General features: G+C 35.7%; 2 protein-coding genes and 1 long non-coding RNA gene across 9 annotated transcripts; all 3 read left to right on the top strand.

The window, feature by feature from the left end:
* The first annotated feature begins 15 nt into the window (after positions 1 to 15).
* On the top strand, positions 16 to 7,920 carry PREP2 (presequence protease 2). Of its 5 annotated transcripts, none has more exons than NM_180630.2 (20): positions 16 to 462; positions 750 to 918; positions 1,213 to 1,387; positions 1,476 to 1,608; positions 1,727 to 1,797; positions 2,169 to 2,252; positions 2,384 to 2,474; positions 2,591 to 3,111; positions 3,192 to 3,356; positions 3,430 to 3,648; positions 3,727 to 3,854; positions 4,527 to 4,716; positions 5,300 to 5,383; positions 5,463 to 5,560; positions 5,720 to 5,984; positions 6,090 to 6,252; positions 6,354 to 6,534; positions 6,631 to 6,702; positions 6,961 to 7,166; positions 7,684 to 7,920. In NM_180630.2, exons 1-19 carry the CDS (start codon positions 174 to 176, stop codon positions 7,103 to 7,105), a joined length of 3,243 nt encoding a protein of 1,080 aa, NP_850961.1. In that variant the 5' UTR covers positions 16 to 173; the 3' UTR covers positions 7,106 to 7,166; positions 7,684 to 7,920. The 5 variants fall into 5 exon arrangements, with proteins under 5 accessions (NP_850961.1, NP_850962.1, NP_175386.2 ...); NM_103851.3 differs by having other exon boundaries at positions 129 to 462; positions 7,691 to 7,917; NM_180631.2 differs by having other exon boundaries at positions 6,961 to 7,920.
* Positions 7,921 to 8,765: 845 nt separating this feature from the next.
* ICK5 (Cyclin-dependent kinase inhibitor family protein) lies at positions 8,766 to 10,174 on the top strand (the record flags this gene model as incomplete). 3 transcript variants are annotated; one of them, NM_001333395.1, is made up of 4 exons in its annotated part: positions 8,766 to 9,229; positions 9,348 to 9,400; positions 9,486 to 9,671; positions 9,749 to 10,174. In NM_001333395.1, the coding sequence occupies 4 exons, from the start codon at positions 8,936 to 8,938 to the stop codon at positions 9,816 to 9,818; spliced, it is 603 nt and encodes a 200-aa protein (NP_001322045.1). In that variant the 3' UTR covers positions 9,819 to 10,174. The 3 variants fall into 3 exon arrangements, with proteins under 3 accessions (NP_001322045.1, NP_001322046.1, NP_175385.1); NM_103850.2 differs by having other exon boundaries at positions 8,951 to 9,229; positions 9,749 to 10,019; NM_001333394.1 differs by having other exon boundaries at positions 9,486 to 10,174.
* Positions 10,175 to 11,576: 1,402 nt separating this feature from the next.
* On the top strand, positions 11,577 to 11,824 carry AT1G07573. Its single transcript, NR_139271.1, has one exon. It is a non-coding gene; the product is annotated as an other RNA (long non-coding RNA).
* The last annotated feature ends 307 nt before the right edge of the window (positions 11,825 to 12,131 follow it).

Raw genomic sequence — 12,131 nt, 5'->3', positions numbered from 1 at the left:
GTATAAGATTGTTCGGCCATATCAATAACCGGTTAGGTCCATACACATAGATTTCGAAATTTGCACCTCCGGTTTAAATTTTCGAACCGAACCGCTTTAAAACTCCTCGCGGTCGGATTAAACTATTCGCATCCTTAAGCACAGTCTTTGCCGGAGAAAATATTCCGGTAGCCATGCTCCGGTCATTAACTTGTTCCTCGACCATTACTTCGACCTCTCTCTTCTTCCGCTCTTTCCGCCAGCTCCCTCGCTCTTACTTGTCTCCCTCATCGTCAACGACCGTCGTCGGTGCCTCCGGCCGCAACATTCGCCGGCTTTCTACTCTAGAAGCTGCTGGGAGACGGCTATTTCTACGACGAGGCTTGAAACTACTCTCCGCCGCGAGTCGTGGTCTCAATGGACAGTTCTCTCGCTTATCTATTCGCGCCGTCGCTACACAATCCGCACCTTCTTCTTATCCCGGTGAGATAATCAAACTCTTTAGCTGGAATTGAATCTGTACTCTTTCTCTGTAAAATTTCAAATGTTTCTATTTTCCGAGTAGTTTCTAGATTCAGAGTGTTTCTCGTTGGTGAAATTTGTGTTTAGTTGATGTTACTTTACTCCACAAACACTCTCTTATAGAGAAATTTCCTTGGGCTTTTGATCAAATTGACACTATACCTGCGTTAGGATAAAATGGAACATTTTCTTCTCATATTTGATTTATGTTTTTGGTTAAATAGTGTTCTGATGAGAGTCAAATGTAGGTCAAGATGAGGCTGAGAAGCTTGGATTTGAGAAAGTCTCTGAAGAGTTTATCTCAGAGTGTAAATCTAAGGCTGTTCTCTTCAAACACAAGAAAACTGGTTGCGAGGTGATGTCTGTTTCTAACGATGATGAGAACAAGGTGTTTGGCATTGTTTTCAGGACTCCTCCGTAAGTGTGTTCTAGAACACATGAATCTGTCCTACTAGTTTATCTTTAGTATAGGTGACTTGGAAATTTATGTTCATCTCGGTGATTTCTTAACGGTTTGTAAGAAATTTGTGGTATATGAGGCTTCGTTCTTGGATTATAGTCGAGTGAGTGAAATTGTAGCATATCAAGGTCAAAAATTAGCCAATGTTGAATAGTTTTGCACTTTCAGTTGGAATAGGTACCACGAGCTAGCGAAAATTGTAAGTGGAAGTGGTTGACAGTGGTTTGATAAAAGTTTGGTTCTTGATGCAGGAAGGATTCCACTGGCATTCCTCACATACTGGAACATAGCGTATTATGTGGGTCAAGAAAGTACCCGATGAAAGAACCATTTGTCGAATTATTAAAGGGAAGTTTGCATACTTTCCTAAACGCATTCACATATCCTGATAGGACTTGTTACCCAGTTGCTTCCACAAATAAAAAGGTAATAATATATAAATACTCTTTTCTTCCCCAACCACTGTCATATATTCAAGTTTGGTCTGATCACATTTCATCACTATCTATGCTAGGATTTCTACAATCTTGTCGATGTATACTTGGACGCTGTATTCTTCCCCAAGTGTGTGGATGATGTTCACACTTTTCAGCAGGAGGGTTGGCATTATGAGCTTAACGATCCTTCAGAGGACATATCTTACAAAGGTTCTATTTATTACATATGCCTAGTTTAAAAGCTTGTTTGTTTTTATCTTTCCGTTTGTTGAACCTCTAATCTATTAACTTACTCTCCCTGTCTCTTTTTTGATGTTTCACATATCAGGCGTTGTTTTTAATGAGATGAAAGGTGTCTATTCACAGCCTGATAATATACTAGGGCGGGTTACTCAACAGGCAAGTTTTGATTGTTCCTTAATTTTCTTGAATTATTCGTCCACAATCTATTTCTAAGAATGAATTTCTGTAAATGTTTTGAGTGGATGTGCAGTGTCTAAAAATTTAGCTTTGTTAATTTTTGATGTTTTATAGCTTATCTGATTAAATGTGTGTGTGTGTGTGTGTGTGTATAGAGATATTTATCTTTGCATGTACGCGTCTGCATTTAATAGTTTGTTGGTTTCGTATTAATAATTGAAGTTTCTCACAAAACAATACTTCAACATCTGCTCCTGAAGTCTTTGTTAGATAATCTGCTTTCATTATTCTTTGGTACAGTGTGGTGCTTATGGAACACACTTGTTTTCTCTTCTATTTTCTTTTAATAGGCATTATGTCCAGAAAATACATACGGTGTTGACAGTGGAGGTGATCCAAAAGATATCCCCAAGCTTACGTTCGAGAAATTTAAGGTTTGTTAAGTACGTCATGTGATATAATTAAACGTTGAAATAATATGATATTATCTTGCGACAAAAGCGTAATACTCTGTATGTTATGATCTCCGATGCATATTTATTGTTCTTCATGTGAAAAATTCCAGGAGTTCCACCGTCAGTATTATCACCCTAGCAATGCCAGGATATGGTTCTATGGAGATGACGATCCAGTTCACCGCCTTCGCGTCTTGAGTGGTAAAGAGCCATATCTTAAATTGTACTTTCTGTTGGGGCATTTCCTTTTCTTGATCTATGTTCGCCATTATGTTATTGTTTTACAGATTTTGTCTCTATTTTACTAATTTGTGCAGAATACTTGGACATGTTTGATGCAAGTCCAGCTCGAGATAGTTCAAAGGTTGAACCACAAAAGCTTTTCTCTAGACCTCGTAGGATTGTTGAAAAATACCCTGCTGGTGAAGATGGTGACCTTAAGAAGAAGCATATGGTGTGCCTTAACTGGCTTCTCTCTGACAAGCCACTGGACTTACAAACTCAACTCGCACTTGGGTTTTTGGATCATCTAATGCTTGGGACTCCTGCCTCCCCATTGAGAAAAATCTTATTGGAAAGCGGTTTAGGAGAAGCTCTTGTTAATAGTGGGATGGAAGATGAACTTCTCCAGCCCCAATTCAGTATAGGTTTGAAAGGTGTTTCCGATGATAATGTCCAAAAAGTTGAAGAGTTGGTCATGAATACTCTGAGAAAGTTGGCAGATGAGGGGTTTGACACTGATGCTGTTGAAGCATCCATGAATACCATTGAGTTTTCTCTGAGAGAAAACAATACAGGGTCGTCCCCTCGTGGTTTATCACTTATGCTTCAATCAATTGTGAGTTTATCTGCCTTTTTCTTTGGTTTGTCTTATCTAATATATTTGTATAGTTTCTTATTTTAGTGTTGGATGTTTAGGCGAAATGGATATACGACATGGATCCTTTTGAGCCATTAAAGTATGAGGAACCATTGAAGTCCCTGAAAGCTAGAATAGCTGAGAAAGGATCCAAGTCTGTCTTTTCTCCGCTGATAGAGGAGTATATTTTGAACAACCCTCATTGTGTTACTATAGAGATGCAGGTATTTTTTGTCTCCGAGTTTCTCATTGCTGTCTAATGTTTCTATAATCTTATGCCCAAAACACGTTTGTCAGCCTGATCCAGAAAAAGCTTCTCTAGAGGAAGCGGAGGAGAAAAGTATTCTAGAAAAAGTTAAAGCAAGTATGACAGAAGAGGATCTTACAGAACTAGCGCGTGCCACAGAGGAGTTGAGATTGAAGCAAGAGACTCCTGACCCTCCTGACGCACTGAAATGCGTTCCAAGTTTAAATTTGAGTGACATTCCAAAAGAACCTATATATGTTCCCACTGAGGTGATGATTATATTAGCTCTCTGCTGTTGTTGGATTCCTTTTAATTTCTCAGCTTGATGCTGATATGGTGCTTTATAGGTTGGAGATATTAATGGCGTGAAGGTGTTGCGGAATGATCTCTTTACAAATAATATACTCTACACTGAAGTAGTCTTTGATATGGGCTCAGTAAAGCATGAGCTTCTTCAACTGATACCCCTCTTCTGGTAACTTGTTGACTTCTACATCTGATGATTTAACCGTAAGACTTTATATTCTGCTTTTGGTTATTCACCTAATTTTTCCAGAAATGCAAATGGTGAAAATATTTAATGAAGAATACTGCTACAAAAAAATTCCAAGCATTCCCTGTTCTCCTGATTGAATCTCTAACCAAATCACAATTTCGGATGTCTGACGTAGTTTTAAGCATTTAGAATAACATATAGCTTGGTTTTTGTCCGAGGGAGTGTCCATGTCTATTTTACTATTCTTGACTTTTACTTAAGTGTTCTCAACAACACTCAGTTGAAATGCTATGTCAAAAGGCAGCTTTCAAGCCTCCTGCTATAGTGTCATGATCTGTTATACTATTTCTTAGTTGCATTTTAGTTATAGCAGTATCAAGGTCGATTTCCAGTTACATACTCTTACTAACATTTGCTTCCAATTTCACTGTCAATTTTCTTAGTAGCTTCATTACACTTTTCTCTTGTCTCACACTAGACATTCGCATGCTATGTTCTTAATCTTCCGTAGATTTGACCAACGATTGTTTCCAGTTGGGGTTTATTACTGAGTATCCTATTCATAATCTTTTCCGTCAGTATAAGCCAGTGGGATACCCTATGCTAAATTCGTTTTAACTTTTAACTCCTATATAATTTCTGTTTTGACAGTCAATCATTACTAGAGATGGGCACGCAAGATTTGACTTTTGTACAACTTAATCAGTTAATTGGAAGAAAGACAGGAGGGATATCAGTTTATCCCCTTACATCCTCTGTGTATGGTAGGGATGATCCATGTAGCAAAATCATTGTGCGTGGAAAATCCATGGTTGGACGCGCTGAAGACCTTTTCAATTTGGTAATTTGCTTTAACTTATCACATTTAGCTGGAGATAACATACGTTGGGATAGTTAATTTAGAGTTTTCTAGCTGACAGATCAGGTTCTGCCTTGGTTCTCAAGATGTAGAGTGCAAGTTTAAACTTTTTGCCTCATGTCCTCTAACTATAGCCTTGTGGATAGCTCTTCTGTCCATCGGTTTATCAGAAAGCAAAACCTGTTTCTTTCATTTGTGTCTGCGTCTATGAAGTATCTCTTCTGTCTCCTGATCTCTTCCCTCTTAACGCAGAAATGCTCACTTTTTACCTCTCCCTATGCTCATGTCATTTGCTGAGCAGTATCTTATACTATATTTGTGTGTTCAAGTTAGAGTACAGAGGTACACTAGCCAATCGTTCGCTATTTGAAAACTGATTCTGTTAATTTTAGAGCTGAATTTTAGTATGAGCATATTCAAGAAATAATCCTAACTTTCGAGTTTAAAGTACAAAAAATGGAGACATAGAAATTAGCTGTAGTTTGAGATTCTTAAAATTCTAGTTAATTTCCTATAGAAGTTGTAGTTTGATTCTTATGTTTCATTCACTTTTGCCTTGCTGCAGATGAACTGTGTGCTGCAAGAGGTTCGATTTACCGATCAACAGCGGTTTAAACAATTCGTTTCTCAGAGTAGAGCACGAATGGAGGTATGCAGTTCCTTCTTCCTTTTGCATTCTTAATAGAAAACGGTGGTAGTAATATAACACCAACTCGTATTCATTTTAGAACCGATTGAGGGGAAGTGGTCAAGGAATTGCTGCTGCGAGGATGGATGCAATGTTGAACGTTGCTGGATGGATGTCTGAACAGATGGGTGGTCTCAGGTTGGAACTTGATCACTCTTTCTTTCATTGTTAGTTTTTACCATTTGTTTTGACCTCTTGATTTGATTGCATCTGTGGGAGAAGAAACTTAATTCATATTCTTAGTTTGATCTTATACTTATAGAGCCTAATAGAGTTTTGCTTTGATCTTTGTTGTAGTTACCTTGAATTTCTACACACTCTTGAACAGAAGGTGGATCAAGACTGGGAAGGAATTTCATCCTCACTTGAGGAAATCAGAAGATCTTTCCTTTCCAGGAATGGTTGCATAGTTAATATGACTGCTGATGGGAAGTCCCTCACAAACACGGAAAAATATGTTGGAAAATTTCTTGATTTACTCCCTGAAAATCCGTCTGGTGAACTCGTCACTTGGGATGCTCGACTTCCTTTGAGAAATGAAGCTATAGTAATACCAACCCAGGTAAATAAAATGAAAACCCTTCTATATATTTTGTGTCCTTTGGCGTGTATTTCTCTTCACCCGTCTTCTACTTACTCCACAATTCTATTCTTGCCTTTTTGACAGGTGAACTATGTGGGAAAAGCGGGAAATATATACAGCAGTGGCTACAAACTTGATGGGAGTTCATATGTTATATCAAAGCATATTAGTAACACATGGTTATGGGATCGTGTTCGTGTAAGTGGTGGTGCATATGGAGGTTCCTGTGATTTTGATTCACATTCGGGTAAACTGTTTTTCTTTTCCATTTTGATTTTGATCTGACAGAGTCTTCCCCAAGTTGCAAATTCTGCGTCAGACCTGACCTTTGGATTTTCTCTTGCACAGGAGTATTTTCGTTCTTATCTTACCGTGATCCCAACCTATTAAAGACTCTAGACATATATGATGGAACTGGGGATTTCTTACGTGGCCTCGATGTCGATGAAGACACCCTTACCAAAGCAATTATTGGGACAATTGGCGATGTCGATTCATACCAACTCCCTGATGCCAAAGGTTATACCAGGTATGATGTTTATTTATGGGTTCTTCTCTGGTCTTTGTTGGCTTTTTTTCAAGGAATGTAATGAATTTCAATCTAATTTCCCATCTCTATCAACAGTTTGTTGAGGCATTTACTTAATGTAACCGACGAAGAGAGGCAAATAAGGCGTGAAGAGATATTATCTACAAGGTTAACAGCATTCTCTCATTTTTGCTTTAGCGTATATACAAATCAATTTATACAACTTTTTCACTTTCCACATAATGGTATGCCGCGGATATCCTGTGGGGATTTATGAAATCCTTGGGGACAATGTTGTGATCTGAGTTTTGTAGTGTTAGGAGTTTAACGACTTCTTTGAATATTACCAAATAGCCAGTTGCAATTCTTCGACATAGTTATTATCAAACAGATAAGAAAAGTAACTTCCATTTTATCCTTTTTCAGTTTGAAGGACTTCAAGGAATTCGCAGAGGCAATAGACTCTGTTAGTGATAAAGGCGTTGCAGTGGCCGTGGCATCACAAGAAGACATTGATGCAGCAAACAGAGAACGCTCAAATTTTTTCGAGGTGAAGAAAGCAGCTCTCTGAGTCTGAGACCCTCTTAGAAAGTAGCTTGTCACAATGAGGAATGACTCTTCTTAGGTTCACGGTACGACGCATCAAATCTCTAAGCTCGTACTTATTTGTGTTTTACTTCACTGTGTTTTGTATAGTTATATATGCCAACATCATGACTTATCACAGTTGAAATTTAGCATTTTTACCTGAAAACACAGGCTTTAGCTACTGTTGCATTTGAGTTGTTACTTTTTTGGACAATTTTTCTTTCGTTTTAGCCTTTGCTCTTTAAGAACTAAGAATCCTAGTTCTATTTATATTCCATTATCGTATCAAGATAAGCTCTCGAGGATTTTCCTGTACCTTTTAGGTTATAAAACCAGTTTCGTTTGATTCACATTTTGTTGAAAATGATGAGTCAAAATAGACATTATATTCATCATTGGCTGGGATCGGATCGAACAGTGCCTGTTCTTGTTAAAACAAATGGCTCTCAGTCATACAAAAGATGCATCTATTATTCATCATGTGTCGTGATCTTGTTATTGTCATACTATCTAATGTGACTACTCATGCTTCATTTGTTTTTGTTTGTGTTTTTGAAGTAGGTCGTAGGTCTTAAACATTTCCAAGTGAAATTGAAACGCTTATTCTTTTAGGACATTGGCATCAAGATCTCTATGTTACTTTTATAAGTGAATTAGTCTTTAAAGTTACTTTTTATTAACATTGATTCATAAAGATAACTTTTGTAAATTAGCCCATAAACAAAGATACTTGTATTGATGAATCTTCTTCGTCTCATCCTTTTACCATTATCCTTGAAAATTCTGATTACATCATTATTATGGATGAAAATTAACGAAGAGTCTTCTTTTTTTTCTTGTGATAAATTTTAAAATTATTGAAGAAGCAGAATCGGACAATTGAAGCCTAGATTATTTTTTATTTATTTTTTGCAAAATGAAGCCTAGATTCTAATATTTCATATTTTCGATATTGTACATGTGTAACTTTAAAAAAAAAAAAAAAAAAATCCCAAGTAAATGCTTGTTAGCACAATTATTATGTAACGGTCAATTATTGCTCATTATTTCACTGCCAAAAAATAACGAAAATGGTCCCATTTTATTAGAAGGAAATAAACATGTTGTATGTGTAAAATTCTTAACCCATTTTTGGACATGTACAGATTCCATGTAAAAGCTGGATTTTAAGTTGGTTTTTTGTTGTTGTCATTTAATAAGTACTATTTAATTGATTGTATTTATAGTTCTGTCTCCATGTGAAGCTGCTCATAAGAAAGTGAATGCTTTAGACTCTAATCTATGTGCCTAGTTATATCCTTAAGAAGTTGATATTTAGAGCTTATGATAGAAATTATGAATCAGCAACCATCAGAATTATTTTTTTTGTTTTGACAAATGTATTTACGTGTAAAAGAATATAAGTTTAAGAAATCTATAGTAGAAAGTAGATTAATTAACAAAAATTACTGTCACAACTCACATTTCTACAGCTTATAGGACGACGTTTTAGTTTTGGGTTGCTTTAAAAGGAAGCTAAAAACGGCAAAAAAGACGCGTCGTTTAGAATCCCGACGGCGTCTACGCTCCGTAACGACGCCGTTACCTGCTTCCCCGTGAACGGGACTCAGTTTAAAGGACCCCACTCAAAACCGGCACAACAACGGCCCATCCGCTATAGGCAAGGCCCAATAATTAAATCTCAGCCGTTGAATTAATCAACGGCTCTAGATCCTTCATCTTCCTCTCCCCCAAATACCCAAAACCCTTCCTCTGTTTTTATTAACCAGAGAAACCCCAACTTTTTCATAAACTCTCTCCAGAGAAAACTATAATGAGCTTGAGAGAAATGAGCGAAACAAAACCCAAGAGAGATTCTGAGTACGAAGGATCAAACATCAAGAGGATGAGACTCGATGATGATGATGACGTTTTACGCTCACCGACGAGAACTCTTTCTTCTTCTTCCTCTTCTTCTCTGGCTTACTCGGTTTCAGATTCCGGAGGTTTCTGCTCCGTCGCGTTATCTGAAGAAGAAGACGATCATCTAAGCTCAAGCATCAGCTCTGGTTGTTCCAGCAGCGAAACTAACGAAATCGCTACTCGTCTTCCATTTTCAGATCTGGAGGTGAAATTTCGAAACTCGAGATTACAAATTTTGAAATTTCTCTGTTTCACAATAAATGCTCTCTGAGCAAGATCTGATTACGTTTTTTTGGATTAATTAATTTTGTTTCCGTTTTCAGGCTCATGAAATCTCCGAAACCGAAATCTCAACGTTACTCACCAACAATTTCAGGTTAATTACTAAAAAAGACGTTTCAAAGATTTTTCAATTTCTTCATTGTTTCGTCTATAAATTCATAATTTTTGGAATTTCACAGGAAACAGGGAATTTCATCAAGCGAGAATCTGGGAGAAACAGCAGAAATGGACTCGGCGACGACGGAGATGAGAGATCAGAGAAAGACGGAGAAGAAGAAGAAGATGGAAAAATCACCGACGCAGGCAGAGCTTGATGACTTTTTCTCGGCGGCGGAGAGATACGAACAGAAACGATTCACAGAAAAGTGAGTCTTTTTTAGACCCACACACACGCGCATGATAGCAGAGATCCTTAACTTGCAGTTGTTTAAAACATGTATAGGTACAACTACGACATCGTCAATGATACGCCGCTTGAAGGTCGGTACCAGTGGGTTAGTCTGAAACCTTAGAAGCCATGGAAGAACAAAAAAAAAAAGAAAAAGAAGAAGAGACAGTGCTAAAGTTACACGTCCTAGTACTGTGATTTTTGTCACAGACAGAAGAATTTTTAGAGACATTTCATTGTACAGTTTTTATCTAATTTTAATTTCATCATTATCTTCATCTGTTCTTCGTACCAAGAGTTTTTTTTTTTAACTAGAAGTGTTAACATATATTTGAGTTTAATTCTCTCTGTCTCGGTGATATTGTTGGATTGTTCAACAAAAAAAGTGGGGTTACAACAATTAAAAATTGGAATTATTGTGTCAGTAAAGTTTCACTAATTTTTGTCAGTTTTGTTGTAGTGAATTTGGTGTTGTGCACATTATTAGTATTTTCATGAAATTGGGAGGATTTACGTATTTATGAATTTGGAAAACTATTTATTGTTTTGATTCTCACCTTGGATGTTTATAGAAATTGTTTTTTTCTCTTCTTTTTGTTGCTTGTACTTTATATGCTATTTTATAACTTTTTTATTTTTCTTGTTTCGACAATTGTTTTAGTGAAACAATAATGGTAATAGGAAGAAGAAAATAAATATAGATTTTAAGGAAAATGGGTAAAATTAGAAAACCATAACGGTATATATATATCATACACTTGGTATGTACTTTCTCTATAGTTCGAATGAATATTCCTCTAATTTCCTTGAAATAATTTATTTTATTATTTTATCAAGAAAACTTTATGAACAAAGTTGAATGTTTATTTATCAAAAAAAAAGAAGCAAATTTGAAAGCTTTCTCGATGATTGACGTTTTTTTTTCTTTCTGAAATTTAATTTTCAAATTATAAATGAGCTTTACGGCAAAAAATTAAAACTTTAAATGGCAAGAATACAAAAAAGGAAGAGAGAGAAGAGAATAGAGAGGATCTCATCATTACCTGATTCCGTTGGGATTATATTCCCTTTTTTTAATTTTCTTTTCTTATTTTAATTTCCTACAGCAGGCAAAGGCGCGTGACTCCACGTGCTTTCTGTTATTTTAGTTTTTCTTTTCATTTATTCTTTTTTCCTTTCCCTTATTTATGTACTTTTTTTGCGAACTGACTGTTATTATATTTTACTTAACAACACGAATTTAAATTTGAAAAGAATTGAAGAAAATAAAAATAGTGCGATTAAGGAAAAAAACTAAATAATAATGTACGTCATAATTAGGTTACCTCTTCCAACAAGCCACGTGACGAGGGAAGGGTATTTTAGGCATTGTACTCACAAAGTAGTGAAACATATAATGTTGTGACTTGGTGACCAGGCAAATGTAAGTTTTGCTTTCTATTCTAACTGTTCCTATCCTGCCAGGTCAAATTTTTCACAATTTTTGTTTAAAAAATAACGAAGAACAATAAAACTCTAGTGAATATATATATATTAGTTAGCAAGTATTATTTCATTAAAAACGGATGTTATTTTTATTAGTTCGAATCCTTTTCCATATTCTACTTTCATGTCTATTTTTTCTTTTTTCAAAAACATTTTAACTTCAGAAAAAGTCATCTTTAACATTATCTCTTTGGTCAGCGGAAGTAATATGGGATGTAGAGGAAAGAATGGGTAAAAGATGACCGAGTCTTTAGTTATGTAAAAATTATGATTTTTGTTTTTTGTTGAAGAGAGAGCTTCTTTATTTGTGATCATCATTTATCATTTTTAAAAAGTTTAAGAACAAATGGATATATATATATATATATAAGTACTATATATTGTGCTTACTCTATATTTCATTGGGTGGTATAGTATTTGTTTTGTTTCGAGTAAGGATTGAGAAAATGTACACAAAGTTCAAAATGGGTGAAAACAAATTACTAGCAATAAATATGAGAAGTAAAAGTGGGGGTTAATATTACAAGACTCACTGCATGCACATGACTTGGATCTTGTGAAACTTTCTTTCCCATTTCATAAACATCAGATCCAATGCCTACCTATAGGCTATAGAATGTTGAACCTTTCCCACTCACACAAGTTACCCCTACCTACACGTGTGACTGGTTGGTTATTTATCGAGTTCATTGGCAATGTTGTAAATTATGCTGAGTTATTTACCTGGCTTATTTTTTATTCTTCAAATAGCGTAGCATTTAGTGTGTTTTAAATAAGTAGTGTGTTATTTTACTCATAAAACATTGTTAAAAATAATATTAGCTATTTAAAGTATACATTATTTAAATCAAAAGTTTGGTTGACAAAAAGAAAGAAGGAGAAAGTACAAGTACACTATCAGTATCAGAATTAACCAATTATCTAAATTTGCAATAAAAAAACATAAATTTAG

The sequence above is a fragment of the Arabidopsis thaliana genome (genome assembly GCF_000001735.4).
Source record: "Arabidopsis thaliana chromosome 1 sequence".
In the NCBI taxonomy this organism is placed as follows: domain Eukaryota; kingdom Viridiplantae; phylum Streptophyta; class Magnoliopsida; order Brassicales; family Brassicaceae; genus Arabidopsis; species Arabidopsis thaliana.
This window is presented reverse-complemented; position numbering and strand designations above follow the sequence as displayed.